The 23,165-nt window shown below is 36.6% G+C and overlaps 2 protein-coding genes across 2 annotated transcripts in view; both read right to left on the bottom strand.

Moving 5' to 3' along the window:
• Window positions 1-10,724, bottom strand: part of LOC107582629 (sorting nexin-19-like) — a 29,476-nt gene extending 18,752 nt beyond the window's left edge. Inside the window, exons 1-9 of the mRNA XM_016268543.1 lie at window positions 10,578-10,724; window positions 8,330-9,929; window positions 7,234-7,372; window positions 7,051-7,151; window positions 6,823-6,942; window positions 6,630-6,751; window positions 6,452-6,545; window positions 6,097-6,274; window positions 3,568-3,697 (exon numbers count right to left, since the gene is read on the bottom strand). Of these exons, the coding sequence (XP_016124029.1) occupies window positions 3,568-3,697; window positions 6,097-6,274; window positions 6,452-6,545; window positions 6,630-6,751; window positions 6,823-6,942; window positions 7,051-7,151; window positions 7,234-7,372; window positions 8,330-9,910 (2,465 nt within the window). The 5' untranslated portion in view covers window positions 9,911-9,929; window positions 10,578-10,724. The remainder of the gene's footprint in view (window positions 1-3,567; window positions 3,698-6,096; window positions 6,275-6,451; window positions 6,546-6,629; window positions 6,752-6,822; window positions 6,943-7,050; window positions 7,152-7,233; window positions 7,373-8,329; window positions 9,930-10,577) is intronic.
• A 3,774-nt stretch (window positions 10,725-14,498) lies between these two features.
• LOC107582630 (ribosomal protein S6 kinase beta-1-like) lies at window positions 14,499-22,023 on the bottom strand. Its single transcript, XM_016268544.1, has 12 exons — window positions 21,831-22,023; window positions 21,093-21,136; window positions 20,798-20,918; window positions 20,125-20,193; window positions 19,895-20,042; window positions 17,594-17,688; window positions 16,592-16,699; window positions 16,417-16,479; window positions 15,846-15,923; window positions 15,653-15,760; window positions 15,448-15,560; window positions 14,499-15,368 (listed from the first exon to the last, which is right to left on the bottom strand). Exons 1-12 carry the CDS (start codon window positions 21,897-21,899, stop codon window positions 15,122-15,124), a joined length of 1,263 nt encoding a protein of 420 aa, XP_016124030.1. The 5' UTR covers window positions 21,900-22,023; the 3' UTR covers window positions 14,499-15,121.
• Window positions 22,024-23,165: the final 1,142 nt, after the last annotated feature.

The raw sequence follows: 23,165 nt of genomic DNA on the forward strand, positions 1-23,165 counted from the left end.
ACACATACAAATATAAATATACACACATACATGTATAAATGTAAGAAATATTTACATATAGGTCTATATATATACATATATTCATATTTATATATGATTTACCTATATAGAAGTAAAATATAAAGATGTCTTCCATATAATTATAATGCAGAGAGGTTGTAAATATATGACATCTATTTCTTAAATATATACATGTATGTGTGTGCATTTATACATATATACACAGTACACTCACATATTAGGTAAACACAAACTTTTATTTTGGATGCGATAAATCGATTTGTTATCCCTGTCAGTTCTGATCTGTCGTGTCATCATAAAGGCAAAAATGCCACAAAAAAAAAAGGAAAATACGGGGTTATGTCTTTTGACACTTTTGTTTGAGAAATAAAAATGCACTGCATACGTTAGGGTTAAAAAAAATTATTGCTTAAAATACAACATGCCAGAAGCATGTTAGTCACTGCAATAATGATGATCCAGTTCTAGATTTTTCTTCTTTAAATCTATATATGATGTCTTGGTTTCACTGTTCTATTCTGTCGGGATTACATAATATTCTCGTGAGTTTGAAATAATTAGCATATAGCATGTGTTAATCTCTCTACATTATATCCCGCATTCAAGCATATATGTAAATAAGTTCAGACCGCTCATTTGCGTACCGACAAGGTTGACAGCAGTTAAAGGGGTCATATGATGCGATTTCAATTTTTCCTTTCTCTTTGGAGAGTTACAAGCTCTTGGTGCATAAAGAAAATCTGTAAAGTTACAAAGACTAAAGTCTCAAATCCAAAGAGATATTCTTTATAAAAGTTAAGAGTCAACCACGCCTACCTAAAACGTCTCGTTCTAACACGCCCCCACCCTACGTCACAATATGGGAAAATTTGCATAATGCCGCCCAAATATGCACGCACAATATATACTACTACTAATGGGTTTTATAATACTGTGCATATTTATAGATTTTAAGATAATGGCTACAGGAGCATATGTGAGTGAATGAGATAAAAGGTCAATGATGCGAGCAGTGCGAGTGGTCTGGCTTCTCAAATATGTATCAGCGGATCAGATACATATGAGATGGGAGTTGCTAACCGATGATTTCCCCAGCACATTGCAAAAAGCGCTAAACTAAGCAAACTTCGCAATTAAACTAGACAAGCACCTCTATGACCCACCACAAATGTTCTTGTCCTGAAAAAGGTTGAGGACCCCTGGTTTAGAGCAGAATGAAGATGAAATGTGTTCTACAGCCTGCAGAATAGTGGATGGGGGAAAAAGCGCCATTGTGAACATTTATTTCAAACAGAGAACAAATAACCATTGTACTGATCTGCTCGAACCCACAAAAGACACACCTTTGAGACACTGGCTCTGTCCAACTGTTTAGGAAAAGCATAGGCCTCACTCCAGCTTTCCTGTCCGATGGCTGTTAGCCATCAGCTAAACATGGCAGGAAGCCGCTCAGCTAGCAGGTGTTTAATACACCGCCTCACAAACGAGTCATTTGAAATGGCTAGACATCACAACACGAGGATCTGTAAAACAGATGCTTATGGGGCTGAGGGCTTGCGTTTGTCATTTAATGTGAGGCCTGACCTTTCAGCTTGAATCCTGGAGGACGGATGGGATGGTTTCAAAGAAACCAAAGAAAAAAAACAACTCTCCTTTATAGCACAAGGTTTCGGTAACCTCTCTGCATTAGAAAGGCATTACTGTGCCACGGGATAAATCTGCACTCCACAGACGTGTGGTCATCGCGAAACAGAGTAGCAAAAACACCAAGCACTTTAATTAAAGCAGAGCAGAAAGCTTCAACAACAAGCTGAAACTGAAGGTGGCTCTGTGGGACGTCCCATGACTGTTATTAACTCCAAGAGAAGTGGAGCAGAGGATGGGGGAAAGCTGCCTGTTGACAGCTTTAAAACACGCAGTTCTCACTTCCTACATCAAGTTGCCATCGGTCCCCTCTGCAGAACTTGCTTAATAAAGTATTTTTATTCATGGTTAAAAATAAGAATGATCACGCAATTGTACAGCAGTTTGAGTAGGGAATGAGTGATGCCTTCACTGACACCTCCTTGAGTCAATCCATCTGTCGGCCGTGTCTGTCTTTAGGCCCTTTTGAGCCTCGGTGGATTTATACACTTCTATTCAAAAGTTTGAGGTTGGTAGGATTTCTCAATGTTTTTCTCAAAGTCTTAACAATCCTGCATTTATTTAATCAAAAATGCAGCAAAAATGTAATATTGTGAAATTATTTTATCATGTAAAATAACTTATTTTTGAATATATTTTCTTACCACAAATTTGCAAAGCTGAATTTTCAGCATCATTACTCTTAGTCTTGGAGAATGTCTGCTCAAGAAACATTCATTATTATTATTATTAATGTTGAAAACAATTATGCTGCTTAATATTTTTGTGGAAAACATGATTAATCTAGATTCCTTGATGAATAAGAGAGATAAAAAAACTCAATTTATTTAATCAAAAACGCAGCAAAAATTTAATATTGCGAAATTATTTAATTAAAATAGAAATCTTTTGTGACATTATAAATGACACTATAATTTATTATTATATTATAAATTATTATTTAATCAATACAAGTATTAATTATAACTATTGCAATCATAAATTATAAAAAAAATTACTGTACTTTTGATTGCATTAATGCATCCTTGCTGAAGGAAAATATTCATCTTCTTGACCCCAAACTTTTGAACGTTAACGTTTAATTACTTGAAGATTAAAGTCACACTAGTCTTAATAAATCTAGAATATAGAGTTATATTAAAGTTTTTGGGAAAATTAAATAAATGCTCTACAGCAACTTTTTTTTTAAACATAAATCAACATGCAACAAATATTAACAAACCAAAAATGTAAAACTGTACAGTCGACTCCACTTTCCTGCAACACTGTACGCCTCAAGAGGTCAATCTTCCTCCAACTATGAATGTAGAGAAATGCAAAAATTCTTTAAATGAGCCCGTTTCTCTGGTCTATGGAGTCAAAGATCTAGTGAAAGGTTCCCCTCAAGCCAAATATCATGGTGCAAATCCTGTTCTAGTCATGAAAAAAAAAATTGTAGTAGTCTATAAAGTAGACAAGATTTCAGCCAATAAGTCTGCACAAACAAAACTTTAAGAAATGTCCCACTTTTCAATTCATGCAATTATCTATTTTAAATTTATAGACGTTGTCCAGATTTATGGCATCTACTAAGTTGAAAACACTTCTTTCCACATCGAAGATGAGAGATGTGTTGGACGTCTCTAAAATCTCCCAGCTTCTGATTAAAGAGAGGCAGACAAATTAATGCATTTTCAGTTTTTGCTCGGCAGGGATGAACGGTCTGTGCACTAATACCGCTAAAACATGTCTGATCCATTCTCCATAGTCAAATTAGTCAGAGTAATTGCAGAAATGCCAAACAGTTGGTTCAGCTTTGAGATCTAATCCAAATACTGGCTATGTGAATCTGGACTGAATTCAAGTAGCTACCAAAGACTGATTACACTGCGATCTGGTCCTATCATTGGGGTGGACACACACCTTTCAATGAGGGTCCCAAATAGCAGTCTGATGGTCCTCTGGATGTTCTCTGTGCAGAGCCAGCTCCACTGATCCTTCATTAGCACACACAGGATATTCAGGGCCTGGTCAGATAGAGCCATTTCACTAGCTATACACAAACACACAAGTACACACAATATAAAGCCATCACAGCTGGAAAAGAGACACTGGTCAGAATATTTGAAAATGTGTTTGTAAAATGATTCCCAGAATGACTGAATAGGAGCACAGCATGTTCCATGTCCACAAGTACAACTAAAATACAAAATATGAACACACACAGATCCAATCACTGACATGTTTTTATAATATGGAACATGGAATGACTTTATTTTTTCCTGCACAGAACTATGAGAGCTGGTTTTCATCAATGCAAGGGATACTTGACAACATTATGAAAATACAATGCTGCCCTCTAGAGTTAACTTACATAATATCACAGACCTAGCCAACACTCTTACTGGCATCTAGGGTTCCATGAAGACTTCACAAGTAATATTCATAACTCAAAACTTTCAAAACCATTTTATGGAGTTTTTCTATACTTAAAAGTTTTTGGGTTTTTTTCTCAGAAAGACGTTTCATCAGCTGAACAATCGAATGTTGTTGTTGTTAAACAGTACAATCTACTGAACACATTGCACTTCTATACCTCACAGCCTTATTTTTATTCCTGTCAAAAAATTAATTATCACTCTACCCTGGTCCATATGACCTTACTACATTTTAGGAGTGTAACAGTACACGTTTTTGTACTGAAAATTTTCGGTACAGGTCTTTTGGTTTGGTCCACATGCACCGAAATACAGCATTGTATTTATATAGCATCTTTCAAATTATGTCTATTTGTTATTTAGGAAATTCAAACAATAAATTTGACGCTCTAATGTGGTGTGACAGATCGCTGTATAAACGCCTCAGTTCAAACGCAATCGCAGAGCACGAGTGAGGGTGATCATCTCTTCCTCTTTACTACTAGCTAGTTTTAATGCAAAATAAACATGAATGAACATCTCATGCCTCATGTAATCGCTCAATCACTGTTTCAACCGCAGAAAAGCGTCAAAACAGAATGTCACAAACAAAATATTTAATTTACGTTAGGCAAGGCATTAGTGTCCACTAAGGCTGTCAAAATGGCAGAAAAACTAAATTCGAATTTTGCAATTCAATATGATCAAAATTTTAATTATATTCAAATTTAAAATGCATAATTTCAGTTATGGTGAAGAATAGCTTTTGGCTTCTCTTCTGAGGCCACAAGAGGGTGCATCGAGCAAAATATTACTAATGCACCTTTATTCAAAGCATAAGATAACAACTATCTGTGAAAAAAAGTGCACAATGTTTAAAATAATGTTTTTAAACCAATTAAAATTAATTAAGTTGCTTAAACAACTATAAACAAAACAGCATCATGTATGTATGCATAGTTTAATGGGCGGAAAGCCAATCACAAAGATACATTTTTCATTTAAAAACATGAGATGCAGTGGGATGGGGGAAAAACCCCGCCATAAAGTCTCGATATATGTTTTTTTCAAAGTTAAACTTGCATTAATTTTACATGGCTTTCTAAACATGCGGCTCCTTTGTGCGAGATGCGAGTGCAACGGTGATAGATGTCCCTCTAGAAAATGCACAAAATATGTGTTCTGTGTGAACGGCTTTTTATTCAGTTTTGATGTAAACAAGATCTTCTCCGCAATGATGTTCTCTTTTTCCGCAATATTTTGAAAGAACAACGCAGCAGCGCCAGTGGCTTTAACTGGATAGGCTAACAAAAACATTATGATGCAATGACACTTAAATCGTAAGTTTACTTGCATGCAATTTTCATCGCATCTCGTGCACCACTGTAAAGGCCCGTTCACACCAAGCACGATAACTATAAAGATAACGATATTAGCGTCCACACCAGCGAACGATACCGTCTGTTTATTCTAAGCGCACGCTAGTCTGCCGCTTTAAATTCTCGAGCTTGTTACAGCAGGATTGATTCTGATTGGCTGTCAATTTTTTAGCGTTCATCAGCTGGAGAAAAATCATTTTGAAAGTGATTTCAACGATATCGTTTCTCTTTGTCTTTATTGTTATAGTTGTGGTGTTGAGTGGAGTCTGCTATTCTTTAATATTGAGAACGATTTTTAGAACTATATCTTTATCGTTATCTTTATAGTTATCATGCTTGGTGTGAACGGGCCTTAAGGCTGCCTCCTAAAATTCGAATGCAACGTTTTTGCATTCAAATGTGGATTTTTATTTTAAATTCGACGAATATTCGAAATTTAAAAAAAAATTGGCAGCCCTAGTGTCCACAGCTCGTTTAAACTGAGTCAAAACTGAGGTACGTACCGAACCATCATGTTTGTGTACCGTAACACCCCTACTATATTAAAAGTCCTTGTCTGAGAAACCTTCCCCTTGAGTGAGCTGATAATTACGTCATTGAGTTGAACTCAAGAACTAATATAATAAATATTATTTCTCTTATACAAGAGTCGTTACCAGAGTCACTGAAGGCGGGTGCATTCTGTAGCTGTGCTTTGGCACATACGCATGTTTTCATATCCCATTTAGGTGCTCCACTTCTCTCTGCATCACCATCAAACCATGCTTTAGCCTCAAAACGCTCCTTCTCTGAGATGAAGCTCTCCAGCTCATTCAACGAGAAGCCATTGAAAACCTGTAAAAACAACATCAAATCAAAGTATATTACCTGTGTTGCTGATGAGCAGAACAACTTGCAGGGTCACAATAACTACTGCAGAGTGGAAATTAGCAAAAGCAATTTTCTATTTCTCATTCACTTCCATCTTATGGTTCATTGAAAAAGACTCAATTACTGATGACTGCTACTTACAGAGCTGCTTTCATCAAAGCAGTAAAGCACTTTGGGTTTCATGTCAGACACGTTGAGAGCAGGGGCAGTTTTACTAGAGAATCTCATTCGAGACCTAGAAATGAAACATGTATTAGTCATACAGGAAATTATTGATAGCTATAAACATTCCAAAAAACAAGCAGTTCTCCTCCTATACTTGGATTTCTTGTCAGTGGACAATTTCCCATCAGGCTCTGCGTCAATTTCATCAGTAGGACTCTGTGGTTCTGAGCGAGGGAAGGCCGTCTTCAGGGTGTCCACTATAGCATTCACCACAATCTGCCAAGTCATAACAATTTTTTATGTAAAGTGTTTCAGTCAAAACATACAATGTGCATTCTGAAAAGTACCTTGTCTATGCGTGAAACAATGAAGGGTTTCTTCACAAAGGCAATTCTTGCATCAGTGTTTAGAGCGAGAAATTCTTGCATTTCCTCACTGTTGGCCGTTTCAGGAATGGCACAAAGTTGCTGTAATAAAAGAAAACATGAATAAACATTTAAAAGAAGTTGTGTGGAATGGAATACTAACAGTAAATATAGTCCGGTTTATGTAATTTATATATTCAAAGAACGTACTCTAAGGAATGTTTCCAATAGACCTTTCCTGGCCTCGACTTTGTCACTGTCCATGTTTCCAAATGGAAGCTCAGGAAATATTTTCTTTGGTCCTTTCACATCTACAGTTAACAGAACAAGACAACCAATAAAACAGTGTTTTGGAAAGCTTTGAAACTGACAGGACTAATATGCTCTGCTCACTTTTAAGAATCTTGCGTAATTCTGGTTTCTCCTCCAAACGGGTCTGAAGGTTGAGGAACTCGCTGTAGCGTCGGCTGACGGTGTGATAGGCCAAGGGCTGCAAAGATTCAGGATTCTCAGAGTCCATGGCTGTCTCATACTGCAAGACAAACACATCTTTGTCAAGCAATCATGTTATAATTACTTTTTGCAACACTTCGTCCTTTTGGTTACCATTACTAAAGCTTTACAGAATATCCTACAAGAATGAACTACAGAGTTTCATGAATAGCATGATTTTTCCATACAATGTGCTCATAAAGGGCTAGAATTTATTAAATATGACTCTTGTGAGGGCTGAAATAAAATGTGACATTGTGACATTTTTATCTACCATTTTACTTTAAAGAAACTGTTAAATTAGACAGAAACATGACTAAAAAGTGTAGAGACTAAAAATACAGTCAAGGCACTCCAGAGATGGACTGATATTATAATTCTGTTAGATATAATAATTACTTATGTCTGACTGAAAAATCTTTTGTCTAAACTCATAAAAAAATAAAACACTGAAATTGAAACTAAAATCAATAGTTTTTATTAAAATGACTTTTACAAATATTAAGTAAAATAATAAGTATGTATATTAAAATATTATTATATATTAAAATAATAATAATAATGTTAAAGCCAACATACAATAAGTGTACATGTACAATATTAAAAGTCTATACAGTATTGTGTAAATTAATACAAAATAAATACTACAAACTAAAATCAACTCATTTAAATGTTTCACATGAATTTAGGCAGCAAAACATTATAACATTATATTCTGAATATATTAGCATTAATAATAATATATTGATATTAATATGAAAAAGGTGTAAAATTTGCCAGAGATTATATTTAACAGTGAAATTAGTCATGTTTTAAAGATAAACTTTAACTGTGCGTTAGATGACGGCAAAGGGAATCTAAATGTAAAATTAGCAGAAACAAGTGTGAACTATTAAATATTAAATATCGGCCAATTCTGGAAAACTTCAACCACGATTTAACAAACTTGATAACTTAACTAACATGATTTAACAGAGAAAAGTGAGAACCAATTCACCTTTACGCTGTAGAGAGTGTAGGAATGTGAGCCAGAGCCTCGGTGCTCCTTAGCAGTGATGGTGCCAGTGATGCGGAGGTTCTGGATAATGACCGGACCCTCTGGGCTGCTGAGGGGCTCGAAGTTAAAAGGTGCCAGGGATGCCATCCCAGCTGGTGAAGAAGCCTGGACGGGTGCAGTCAAAGCCAGCTCACTGGGGTTCACCAGGCCTGGCTGGTCTGCACTCGAGTTACTCTTCTCCAGCGGCTGGACAGTGCAAAAGCTTGATGGCTCTTCCTCGGACACACCTGCGGAATGTACTGATAGCTCCTTCTCTGTCATATTGGTGTAAGTTGGAAGTTCATCCTCGAGGTCTAACACAGCGTCAACTGGAGTGGTGCATTCGGCAAGTCTTTCAGAAAGAGTCTCCTCTGAACCAATCAGAACCAGCGATTCTAGGGAGCTCTGCTTGAAATCCGTTAGAGGAGATTCCAAATCAGAGTCGGTTTCTTGATAGAACGGATTGGGTTTACCGAGTCTCAGATAATCCCTGGGGCTAAAACCCAACGGAAACGGTTTGGTCAACCGTGGTTCGTCTTCCTCCAGGTTGTGTGGAGAATAAAGATCAGCGGAGTCAATGACATCAGCAAGTTCTGGTGTTGGGGCCTCCATTGCTGTAGGGGTCTCTGGGGTGACTTTTAGGGCCAGAACGCAAGGAATTTCAAGCTCTTGCGGTGTGTTTTCTTGAGGAGATACAACTTGTGGTGGAGCTTGAACTTCTACTGGTTCTGGCTCTGGGGCTGGTTCGCTGGATTTAGAGAAGATGCTTACAATCAACATGTTTAGCCAGTCCGGGTCGGACAGTTTTGCAATTAAAGGCAGCAGAACGTTGCACATTATAAGTTCGCCCACCACAAATCGACCTGTGCGGGTTTCTAAATGTGGAGGAGGTACAAGAACATGGAGAAGCAGATCTACAATAGCCCGTACGTAATTCACCTCGACAGCAGAGCTCTGAAGAGCGGGATGAAGAGGGCAGAGTTTGCTGTACGCCTCCCAGAGATCTCCATCTTTGTCCACCCCTTGATGTTTATTGGCTTCCTTGGTACTCGAATAACACTGAATGTGGCATCCAGATAGGTCTAAAACCCTCTGAGATAAAGCTTTCCTATCAACTCTTGCCACTCGACCCTTCAGCTCCAATGCCATGGAGATCATGGCATTGTGCACCTCATTCTCAAACTCTTTTTCTTTGGAAATGGTGCTGTACCATGAGGTGACAAAGTCACGTATGATCTTGCCAACTGTCTTCTGGATCTCATCTTCCAGTTGTTGCTCGCTCTCGGCACTGTGCGGGATCTCCTCCAGCCTAAAAAAGCGCTCTAGGTGAACAACGCTGTCTGAGTCTAGGACAGCCTGGGAACCAAGCCAACCACCTAAGACCACTAAGAGGCTTGTGAAGACACACAGGAGCCAAATGTTGACCAGCAGGTGGAACAAGATTATCCAGGCCAGCAGCGCCCCAAAGCCAAGCAGCCTCCTCTGGACCAAAAACTCAGACAAGCCCCAGGGGCTCACGTTGAGATGCTCAGGGTGAGACATTGCAGAGGTTTATGTACTCCTGTGAAGGAAAACGGAGAGACAGACCAACCAAATAATTGTGGTTCCCATTGACTTCCATTGTATGGACATTTCTCAGATATCTTCATCCATTTTCCACCGAATAAAGCAAGTCATTAGGTTTTGGTAGAACACGAGGGATGACCATGGATCTATAATAGAGATATGTATCAGTGAGAATAACTGATTGTTAATTTTTGGGTGAACTGTCTCTTTAAGAATCGGATCATGAGAAACCAAATAGATGGACGAGTGTTTGAAGATTGTTTCTATACTGCATTAAAACTGTGGTAGCTTGACAGTAGCCACCACTGACATCAAAATAAGAAATTAAACAATTATATAAATGTTAAAATATAATATTGAATTAATATGGTTTTACACTAGAGTGCTTAATTTAGACTATGGTTACCATGACAATTGCTTTGTAAGGTCTGTCTAATGATCAGTGTGCAAATGTCAATTTGATATAAAATTCACTTGAATACTGTAATATTATGCATATTATTAAAACACACAAAAGACCAAGCTTAATAGAAAAGACTAGTTTGACTAATCTAGGCATCGTGACGCGCTGTATGTTTTGACGGGTATCAAGCTGGCGTTTCGTCTTCTCGGGTAAAATATTATTGAATTAAAATGAACTTACCTTAAATGCATATGTAATTAATGTAAGGTGCACATTTGGACCATAGCCAATTCATGTTTAAATGCCGACTCAAAAGGGCCTTGCAATGTTTTGACAGCTTCTTCCTCGTCGTCTCCGCCTCAGCTGATGAAGTGCATTCAGTGTCTGTCGCCCTCTAGAGGTCGCACTGATCCCTGCAGCGCTCTACTACAGCACAGACAACGTTCACTTTCACTGTATTTTTCCACACAATGAAAGTGAAAAGGAGACGGTCGTTCTGGCTCACATCTCCTTTTGTGTTCTACAGAAGAAAGTAAAACGTCTTTCTAAAAGCATGAGGGGGATGTGAGGGTGAGGTTTTTTTGTTTTGAAAAACGTCTCTTTTGCTCACCAAGGCTGCATTTATGTGAGCAAAAAATATAGTAAAACCTGTAATATTGTGAAATATTATTGCAATTTAATTTATGTTTTCTATTTGAATATATTTTTAGTATCTTCAGTGTCACATGATCCTTCAGAAATCATTCTAATTGCTATTTTTACTGCATTTTTTTAACTGTATGATCAAATAAATGCAGCCTTGGTGAGCATAAGGGACCTTTGTCTGTGTGTATATATATATATATATATATATATGTATGTGTGTGTGTGTGTGTGTGTGTGTGTGTGTGTAGACAGATGTATCATAGTTTCAACAAAAATACTAAGCAGCAAAATCTACTTTCAACAATGATAATAATAACCATTATTAATAACTGAGCACCAATAATAATTGAGCAAATCAGCAAATCAGCATATTACAATGATTTCTTAAGGATCATGTGACACTAAAGACTGGAGTAATGATTCTGAAAATGCAGCATTGCCATCACAGAAATACATTTTTAATATATTATAGAACATTGTAATATTTCACAATTATTTATTTTTATTTTTACTATATTTAGCTTGGAGTGCTTAATAGATTTAAGTGCTGAATAGATTTTAAAAAAAAAATTTATGATTTCAAACTTTTTCCACACTTGAGTGGGAAAAAAAAAATATAAAATGAAAAAGAAAATAAATAAATTATATATATATATATATATATATATATATACACACACACACACACACAGTGATGCCATGGAAGAACCATTCTTGGTTCCCAAAAGAGCCTTTCAGTGAACAGTTCCTAAAAGATCAATTTTAAAGAACCTTTTTCCAATATAAAGAACCTTTTCAAAAGCAGCCCCAGCTGCCTGTTCTTAGCATGGATGAATCATCCAGTGCCGTTAAAGCAACTGATGTTCAACATCTGTTTCCTCAGAGACAGACAGTTATTTCCGTTATGCTGTAAATTTTAGGGAACCCCCTGGAAAACAGATGAGACAACCATATTGTTTGTCATATGCAAATACCATTAATGTTCTCCCCAGATTGTACTTCCTCTAATAGACGTTCAAGATTTAAATACACATTTGTATGCAACCAAGAATTCCCCATCAGCCATCCACAGGATTCTTGAAGAAAGCATTCAAAGCAACAACATAGCTGTTGCTGAAAAAGCATAAATATGACTAGACATGGCCAGGGTGAATTCAGGTAAACTGGGCCACTATTCTTTCAGAACTCATTGATCCAGTCAGTCAATGCCATTTGGACTCAGTCCAGCCGGACAGTGACCTACAGTGCCGATAATTCTGATTGGCTCAGACAAGCTGCATATGCTAGCAAGAGCACAGACAGCATGTAGTGATGTAGTGATACATCCTTATAAACACAGGGCTATTAGACACAAATGTTACCACCAGATAAACCAGACGATTTTGAAGTGTGTCCTCTCTGCTGACTGGACACAAAAAGGATTTAGCATTATATTGCATCATAAACCAGTATTTGAGTGCTCCCTTATGGACAACTCATAGACGTGTCACACAAGAGCTGCATGCATCCTGAGGGAAAAATGTTTAAACATATCTGCATCTGCATGAGCGTTCGTATCCAAATGATTTATACCAGCTAAATATTAAGATCAGACATTATTCATCTGTATCTGAAAAGACAGAACCTAGTTGTACACATAAAATGTGTCGCAGAGAGCATCGGGAACATCTACACCAGTGGTTCTCAACCAAAGGGCCTCAAAATGACTCGAGTAAGACAAAACAAGCATTAAAATAAGCCAAACAAGCCATGGTTGTTCTTTGGAAAAATCAAGATTCCCACACGTCTTGGAAAATCTGGATATAGCCTAATTTTAAAAGTGTGATTTATAGACGTTGAAAAGTCACGAACTATTCAACTCCATGGGCACTTCATATTAAAAAATAAATGTTTTTAGTTAAGCCAAGCACTGAAGTATTTTATCAATTGTCAGTAAAAATACTTTTGAACTTGGAAAAAAGAACTAGAAAGGTCACGGGGCTTCAAATACTGTTGAGGACAATCGAGGGACCTTGGAGTTAAAAAAAAAAAAAAAAAGTTAACCACTGATCTACAAAACATTTTTATATAACCTTTTTGTCATACTTCACATAAACGTTGTTCATATTAGTCAAATCATTAGCCATCATGAACTAAAAAAAGACTTTTTTCATAAAATACTGTATACTATTGTTCATATTCACAATCGTTCATATGCATTTAACTAGTTAATGTCAATTTATTTTGTCAACTTTAAGATCTAAAATTTAACGCATCTATTAATCTAGGTTAAGGTACATTCATAATTTTTGAAACCTAATGCATTAACCAACGGTATCAAGTTTAACCTTATTGTAAAGTGTCAGTCTTTTCTGAATTATTTTTCCAATTAACTTCCAATTTGATTAAAAAGGCATAAGACTGAAAATGCGATCATTGCACATTCATATATTTTCTTATACCATTCTAAAATTTGGCATCTGTAAGATTTTTTTTTTTTAAGAAATGAATACTTGTATTCAGCAAAGACACATTAAATTGATCAAAAGTGATAGCAAAGACATTTAGAATGATAAAGATTTGTTTCAAATAAATGTTCTATTCAAGTCGTATTTGTATCATTGTTCGTTCTCAACGTTGATAAGAATATCAGCATATTAGAACGATCATGTGACACTGAAGACTGAAGTAATGACGCTGAAAATTTCACAATCACAGGAATAAATTACATAAAATATTCAAATAGAAAACAGTAATAATATTCCACAATGTTACTGTTTTTCTGTTTACTCTATTTTTGATCAAATAAATGAAGCCTTTGGTGCTTTTCCACTGCATGGTACGGCACGGTACGGCTCACTTTTGGGGGGTTTTCCACTGGGTACAGTACCTGGTACCTGGTACTTTTTTTAGTACCACCTCGGTTGGGGTTCCAAGCGTACCGTACCGTTACCAAAACGTGATGTGTAAACTCTGCTGATCACGGATTGGCCGGAGAAAATCATCCCTACTGAACTTGCGACACAAACACAAAAGAACCGCTAGATTTAAATCAGCACAGCCAGCGAAGGATCGAACGCAACTGTTTTGAACGAGCACACCTTTTTTTAACAACCAAAAAGTGGCTGTTCCCCCTGTTGAGGAAGTACAGACGTTCCTCTCGTTGATAGCAGAGGATTGATGGGGCGACGCAGAATGAAAAAGTTTTTTTTAGGAGTCGCGGCAGTAGAGGCAGCGCAACTATAACGACATGTGAATAATCCCGCCCATTCTAAAGCGATACTAAACTGCAGTGGAAACGCAAACCAAGCCGAACCGTGCCGTACCGTACTGAGCCGAGTCGTACCACGCAGTGGAAAAGCGCCACTTGATTAGCCTAAGAAATGTCTTTAAAAACATTTAAAAACTATACCAACCCCAAACGTTTGAATGGTAGCGTTTTGTATGAATGCATGATTTTCTAATGCACATCCTTTTGTGAAATCACAAACTCTCCAACTTAATTTGAAAACCCAGCACATAATAAAGTTTCAAAAGTCACTGTATTTGTTTTTATTGAGGCTCGTGTATTTATCCATCATCTATACAGCACTGTGGGATACACTCATTTAAAAATGTGTAAGACTTAAGTCAGGTTGCGAACCTCCACTGAGTGAAACTCCCACAAACGCATCTCATTCTGCAATCCACAATGATTTGTACAATTGTTTAACAGCTGGAAAGCGATTCAGCTTCCCTCGGAAATACTGTAAAAACTCAAAGCATCCCACTGGAAGAAATTCCTCAAAATCACTTGATCATCTTGCAGGGATCATCAACTCATCTGCACATTTGCAAATAGTGTCTTTTTTATCTTTCTTTGTTCATTTGATGTTCCTTTTATGGTAAAATCACGTAAAAAAAGTTGATAATCCAAAAAAAGGCCCGATCCTGATAATCCATTTGATATGTAATGACAGAAATCATCTAAGACTGCGCTCTGAGGTTTTGGGATGTGAGGAACTGTAGCAGTTTCTCAAACTCGGTGAAAGACACATGCTTATCAGATGTGAAGGACAGTATATAGCGGATGGTAGTGAAGGTGGGGACCTTTCTTCTCCCCAAGTGTCCATATAAAAGAAATAGAGAAAGCAAAGGAAAACTCTAAGTTGGACTATTGGTCAAAGGTTCATTCGTAGATGCTCTGGCCTTTTGGAGATCACGGGGTAGGCCTGCTGCTTAAACTGACCCACGTTGGAGCCAGCGGGTTGCCTGATGGGAAGAGGGGCGGTGGCCTCGGAACTAGCCTGGACCTCCATCTGATCCATGGTGGACACTTCCATAGCGAGCTCTGTGGGGGACTGGAGGGTGGAGGATCCGGGCAAAGTGGGACCTCGTGGCCAACAATCTCCTGAGAACTTAACCGGGCTGAAAGATATGAGACAAATGGTTTTTAATTTTATTTTTATAAAAATTTGTGACATTACAAGTCAAAAACTGTGATTACCTGACAGGCGTGCGAGGGCTTCCCAAAAACCGGCGAGGTGAACGAATTTTTGGCTCAAATGAGAACTTTTCCTTTATATTATCCAATACAGATGGAGCTACATAGGTAAAACCCTGCAAGAATTAGAAGAAAGGATAAAGGAAAGCTCCCAACATTTCTCTAAACAGATAAGAAGGACGGTGAAATCATGACTTGGCTGCCTTACCAAAAAGACCTGATTTGCACTTTCACTCAGTGTGGAGTCATCAGGACTGTCAACGGGAGTCTGGCTGGTGAACTTTGAATCAAACTGGCTCACATCGTCAGCAGATTGCTGTCGAAATTAGACATCGGGTCAAGCGATTCATATATACTCAATTAACCCATAAGAACACACCACAAAAAGTGACTATAGTTACCAAGAAAGGCTTGAATGGTGGTTCTACTTTACGCGCGAGAAGGTCGTCCCAATTAACGTGTCGGAAGAAGGGATGAGTCTAGAAGACAAATCCAAGCTAATTAAAACTAAAGCCCAGCACTTCTTTCTGAATTCTGGTTAAACAATAAAACCACCAGAAAATCAATAGTGAAAGACAATCTTCACCCTATAAAGCCTATTTTTCATTTGATACACACGTTTTTAAGGTCTGGAAATTATCAATAGGATAAAAACTGCCTGAAAAACCTGTTGCACACAATCTACTACATGCCTTCTTCCATCTGATTGATAATTTATGCTTTTTTAACAAGTAAAAGATATTCAAGTATAACTCTTTCTTTACAGGTCATGGGATGCATGTCTTTATGCTTTGAAATCTTTACTGATTTTTAACAGTAAATATAAGAATAGCTTATATATTCTTAGCAATACTTCAAGATGAACTTGGGTTTACAGCAACTGCAATATTTTTTTGACTATTATTTCATGTCAGGCTTTACAGGGTTAAGATGTTGACATTAACATTAATGTTGATGTTGATGAAAACAGACCTGTACTTCTGTTGCATCTCCAGGTCCAGCCCCAAGCCGAGATGAGGCATTTCTTTTCAGTAGCTGAACACAGTAAAATTATTATTACAAAATGACAGAAAAACACTTAATAAAACAAATTACACAACACACAATAAGTGTATTACTGGGAAAAATCAAATAGGTGTACACCTACCCTTTTGAGAAGGTCCCTGGCTTCTTGTGTGAGGTAGGGTGGGAGGTTCAGTTTGCATTTAAGAATTTTGTCAATGGTTTTTTTCCGGTTCTCTCCTGTAAATGGGGGCTAGAATGGACAAAAATGAAAAAAACACTTGACTAGATCAAGAAATTGACTAGATCAAGGGTTAACAAACTTTCTGATGCTAAGAACAACAAATACAGTAATACCATTGTGAGAGACCTTTCTGACAAATATAAAGTTAACTGTATTTTATTATGGCTAAAATTCTGTTAAGTGCAATAGTTTTTAGGGATGCACCGAATGTTCGGCAACCGAAATTATCGGCCAAATAAGCGAAAAGACAGAATAAATTGTACCGAACAATGATGTGACACGAACAAATAGAGGCGCGCGCTAATGCAGCAAACATGACAGCAGTGTGGAAACATTTAAAGCTGTCAGATACGCAAAAATCATTACAAGCACCGACAGCGAGAGACTGTCTTCGCATGTCTTTGATGAGAAGAGGAAGGGTGGATGTTGCTGGTTACTGTATGATGATTGAAATCGCGAAATGCCCTTAAACAATTAAATAAACTTCAGAATGTTATGTTTTCTAATGCACGCTAGGTCTATCACGATAACAACTTTTTGCTGTGAGATATATTGCACCAGAAATAATTGCGATAAGCGATATTATTGTCATTTAAAGACCATCAATACTTCAAGATGAACTTGGGTTTACAGCAACTGCAATATTTTTTTGACTATTATTTCATGTCAGGCTTTACAGGGTTAAGATGTTGACATTAACATTAATGTTGATGTTGATGAAAACAGACCTGTACTTCTGTTGCATCTCCAGGTCCAGCCCCAAGCCGAGATGAGGCATTTCTTTTCAGTAGCTGAACACAGTAAAATTATTATTACAAAATGACAGAAAAACACTTAATAAAACAAATTACACAACACACAATAAGTGTATTACTGGGAAAAATCAAATAGGTGTACACCTACCCTTTTGAGAAGGTCCCTGGCTTCTTGTGTGAGGTAGGGTGGGAGGTTCAGTTTGCATTTAAGAATTTTGTCAATGGTTTTTTTCCGGTTCTCTCCTGTAAATGGGGGCTAGAATGGACAAAAATGAAAAAAACACTTGACTAGATCAAGAAATTGACTAGATCAAGGGTTAACAAACTTTCTGATGCTAAGAACAACAAATACAGTAATACCATTGTGAGAGACCTTTCTGACAAATATAAAGTTAACTGTATTTTATTATGGCTAAAATTCTGTTAAGTGCAATAGTTTTTAGGGATGCACCGAATGTTCGGCAACCGAAATTATCGGCCAAATAAGCGAAAAGACAGAATAAATTGTACCGAACAATGATGTGACACGAACAAATAGAGGCGCGCGCTAATGCAGCAAACATGACAGCAGTGTGGAAACATTTAAAGCTGTCAGATACGCAAAAATCATTACAAGCACCGACAGCGAGAGACTGTCTTCGCATGTCTTTGATGAGAAGAGGAAGGGTGGATGTTGCTGGTTACTGTATGATGATTGAAATCGCGAAATGCCCTTAAACAATTAAATAAACTTCAGAATGTTATGTTTTCTAATGCACGCTAGGTCTATCACGATAACAACTTTTTGCTGTGAGATATATTGCACCAGAAATAATTGCGATAAGCGATATTATTGTCATTTAAAGACCATTTTATGCCACTGAATATATAATCATAATGTAACAGCATAATAATGCAAGAAGGCCTACACACTTCCAAATGACAACAAACTTGTAATTTTTAAGAATATTTAGATCATGGAAATTAAGTATCAAAATATTAAATACCTTAAAAAACCTGAATAAATAGTAAATAAACATTTTCTAACAAAAAGTGCAAAGTAGAAAATTGCGAAAATTGGAGATTTTTCCACCTACAGATTTTTCCCTGACCTTCTTTTCTCTGTAAATTAAGGGTGCACACTATTGCTGAAAAACACAATCACTACTCAACAGTCAGATGTCCGTATGCACGAAGACACAGATCCCTAAACAAGACCATATCTGCAGATTAAACTTTTTAAATTTGAACTAGCACCTCATACACCACGTTATGTACGAGAAGCTGCAAAAGACACAGGCTAAAGTGGAATGTACAAAACATGGTTACATACATTTTTAAGTAAATATAACGGCCAATATATTGCATCACCAAAAATTGAGACAGCTCTATTAATACTTTTATTGTAACATTTACACAGTGTTCAGACTGGGATCTGTAATATTTTCTAATGTTTTAAAATAAGTCTCTTCTGCTCAGCAAGGCTGCATTTATTTGTACAGGTAAAAAAAAAAATGCATGACTGATTCAAGAAGGGGGTCTAAAAAAATGGCCCAAAAAAATATTATTTTACTAACTTATTAATTTTAAGTTAAGTTGTGCTTTATTTGGTATAATATCTGCTAGAATGTTAAAAAAAATGTGCAGTGTTAAGTAAATATTTTTAAATTGTGGTTTTGTAAATTGTTTTTCTTTGAAAAGCAAGGCAAAACAGTAAAAAGCACATTTTGGATATTTAATTTATGCAATGGTGGAAAAAAATGGGCAAAATGGGGGAAAAAACGTGAAAAACCGTGTTTGGTATTCGGCCTAGTGTTTCATTTTGTTCGACTTCGGCCAAGAATTTTCATTTCGGTGCATCCCTAATAGTTTTGTGACAATTATTAATTTCAAAATTAAACTGGCTTATACATTGTCATTACACTAAAATAATTGTATTAAAAAAAATTAATTGTTGACAGTGAATGAAAATTAACTGAAGAAATTTATTTAGAAAAAAAAATTCGGACAAACTTAAAAACAAAAACAATTTATGTCTTGACCTGTCTTTAAGAAATCAGAATTAAATTCTATTACATTTAGGGAATATGAATATAACAAGTTCAGTAACTGGTTGTTGACATTAATTCTGAAACACAAATACATAAATTCCAGAATAGTAAAACTTCACATCATCTCTCAAACATCACACTGCAAATTTACCATTTCAGCCACGAAATGAAAAAAAAGTGTTTCAAACACAGTAAACAAATGCTTTTTTTTTTTTTTTATGCATTGCACAATTTAGTTTATTATGCATTTCATAAAATGTTTAAATAAATTCCCTCTATGCAAAAAATTAAACAACACAGAAGGAATGCCTCTAAAAGGGCAGAATGTATTCCTTAGCAACTCGGCAGCAACAGGAGGACAGCAGAAAGAATGAGTAGTTATCCATCTCTGAGACAAAGGTTGTTCTTGATTCACGAACCACTTAGGTATTCAAGGATGAGGTAAAGCTTGCCGCCCGTCTGAAAGGCATAGATTAGATCAACGATGAAAGGATGCTTGACTTCCTCTAAGATGTTCCTCTCTGCTTTAGTATGCGCTGTGTCCTTGGCGTTGCGTACAATCATAGCCTACAAGCAGCAGAATAGAGTGATATTGAGACATTGCCACGAATGTAAATGAATGCATTCAAATTTAAGGAATTTGCTTAACCTTTTTTAAAACTTTCATTGCAAATATTTTTCCTGATCCTGCACCAGATACTTTCCGAACCTGGAAAACCTACAAAAAAAAAAAATAAAAAAAGAAAGGAAAAAGAAAAAGTTACATTCAAGCCCAGACATGTTTAAATGGAATACGCCACAATGTTATTTTTAGTAATATGTAGTTTTTGTTATTTTTAAATATTACTATTAAGGTTTAATTCATTTTATTTTGAAATAAAAATAAATGAAACCTAAATAGTAACATTGATCTAAATAGTTTTATAGTTAGTCATTTCAATGCTTCTACTTGATGCATTTCTATCGGAGTGTTTCTACTTATATATCATATTATATTTTATTTATAGTGTATTTCAATCCACAAACATTTTTTAATAGTTTTAGTTTACGATAGTAACCCCACTGCTCCATATATTTGATATTGTATATTATTATTATACCCATTGATATTAGAACTTCTCCAATGCTGTTTAAAAGTCATATTTGTGCTCTTTAGTCTTTTAACATTTTAAGTTTATGTAATGCTCTGTAATGTTGTGTATATAACAATAATTGTGTTCAGCACAATGTTAAGCACTTTGGGGGTACAGTATAGTATGAAAAGTGCTTAAAAATAAATAAATAAAATGAAAATATTAGAATTAAATCAATTTAAAAAATACCTTTCCATAACCTCCTTTTCCCAACACACGGAGAAGCTCAAAGCACTCTGGACGGATGTTCTCAGTGCCTTGGTTCACATTGTCCTCTGATATCTCAATCTTCTCACAGTCGTCCATGTTACTATAAGAATAAACCAGAAATAAAGCAATAATGCGCATTATTCCTCTCATCTGCATTAGAATATTGTTGCGCTGCTTATTTTTTTCTAGAATCCGTCTAGGACACATTATTTTAATCATTAAAAATAAAATCTGATTTTTTTTTTATTTTATTGCAACCACTACACATACTCACAACTCAAAGCCACTGCACTGATCCATGAGGTCATTGATCTGAGCCTGCAGAAGAGAAGTGTGAAATGCATAATCAATAAAGGCTCAATTCCCTGCAACAGTGAACAGCGTTATGTTGGGTGGAGAGATGATCAGTGCACGAGCAGATAACGTTACGAGGCAACAGTTGGCAGCACTTCTAGTCTGAACATGAAAACGTAAGGGGTCGGATTTCGCAATACTATTCCCAGAGATCCCATAAGGTGACATGCACCATCTATGGTCTTGCAACTCCTAATTGACTGATCCTCGTAAAAAAATTTAAAAATGCATATTAGCTTAGTCAATAAATTATTTTAAGCAATATGCATGCAAAATGTGTATATCGAAGGCATGCTGCATTGCAAGTTTCGATGTGAAAGGACACGCATACATCCAGCCCTTTAAATTTTCATAACTGTACTGTACTGTACTGTACTGTCAAGTAGTAAGCTCACATACAACCCTATTATCTCCAGCCTTGTATCATTGCCTACTGCATATAAACCATATTTCAGCATGTACAATTCAAATATCTCTGACACACGTGCTGACAGACAGAATACCAGTCATTCAGTAACGTAAATAAAACACACTGTAGGGTAATCGTGTTAGCCTGTTAGCATAACATAAAGCAGTTCCTCGGGCCTCAGGCCTGCACTGTGCTCGGGGTGGTACACTCCAGCGTGCCGTTTACTTCAAAACAGCGACCGTCCCTTACCTCCTCCAGCTCATCATCGGAGACATTTTCCTCCGGCTGGTCCAGATCGATGTCGAAAACGCCAGCCATCGTTGATTTCGCTGTCTGGGATCACTTCAAACCGCGTGAGGAGCTCGCGCTTCCCGCCTCATGGACATGCACGCACCGTCGCCATGAGTCCGGCATGACGCGATCTGACACCCCCGCGCGGAGGAATGCGGGAAATACTCGCGCTGGACTTTAAACTGTTTTCATGCGTGTAACTGTCAAAGAAAGTGTATCAGAATACAAAAGCGATAAATAAGTATATAAATAATATTGTAATATTATTTATATCGTGTAAATATGTTTTTTTATATATATATTTTTTATTTCTGTTTTTTGTATTGTTTTATATGTTAAATAAATGTGTATATATATATTTTACAATTTACATAGTACATATATATCTCATTTACATATAGTATAGTACACGTTGTATGTAAAGAAGAATAATCCAAATCATATCAGAACACAAAACAAACAAATGACAATAAATTCATAAAAATAAAAAGGAATTCTAAATGTTTTATATTGTGCTGTATCATAGAACTTGAAAATGATTTTGGTTGTATCAATTTAGGCTCTTTTTTTAAACAGCGCACATCGGTTAAAGGGGTCATATGATGCTATTTTAAAGATCATTATTTTGTGTATTTGGTGTAACATGCTTTAATGTTCAAAAAACACATTCTTTCATTGTCATAGCAAAGTCAGAATGACCTCCTCTCCTAGGTTCACGAAACGGTCATCCATAAAATGCATTGCTATTCTGTTGTAAGTAATCTTAAAGATTCCTAAATGCATCTACTTCTGGAAGGCCAAATAAAGTGCTTTTGCTTTCGCCTAGAAACACACAGAGTCTCCCTGACATGCTGCTTCAACACTAACTGCGGTTACTGAAACCACGCCTTCTTTCTTTGCGTGCACATTTGGGCGGCATTATGCTAATATTTCCACATAGTGAGGTAGATATGTGGGGGCGTGTTAGAACGAGCCGTTTTAGGGGGGCGTGGCAGAGTCTTAACTTTGATAAAGAATATCTCTTTGGTTTTGAGACTTTAGTCTTTGCAGCTTCAGGGATCTTATCTATGCACAATCAGCTTGTAACACTCCAAAGAGAAAGGAAAACTTGAAATCGCATCATATGACCCCTTTAAATAATCCCAACGAATAGAACACGCTTTCTTTGTGCACGTGAAGGAAATCCATTTTTATCAATGTTTTGATTGATTGATTGATTGATTGATATTCCCCAAAATCAATCATTCTATCAGCCAATTTCCCCCCCCCCCCATTTCTTCAAATTTAAATACA

The sequence above is a fragment of the Sinocyclocheilus grahami genome, unplaced genomic scaffold, assembly GCF_001515645.1.
Source record: "Sinocyclocheilus grahami isolate Dianchi unplaced genomic scaffold, SAMN03320097.WGS_v1.1 scaffold46.1, whole genome shotgun sequence".
Classification (NCBI taxonomy): Eukaryota; Metazoa; Chordata; class Actinopteri; order Cypriniformes; family Cyprinidae; genus Sinocyclocheilus; species Sinocyclocheilus grahami.

Bases quoted from the DNA above. Each gene is read 5' to 3' on its own strand.
- LOC107582630 (XM_016268544.1), bottom strand. From the start codon at position 21,899: ATGGCTGGCGTTTTCGACATCGATCTGGACCAGCCGGAGGAAAATGTC. The intron at 20,043-20,124 runs GTTAAGCAAATT...TGCTGCTTGTAG, and splicing joins CAATGAAAGTTTTAAAAAAG to GCTATGATTGTACGCAACGC. The intron at 16,700-17,593 runs GTAGGTGTACAC...TGTCCATTCTAG, and splicing joins CCAGGGACCTTCTCAAAAGG to CCCCCATTTACAGGAGAGAA.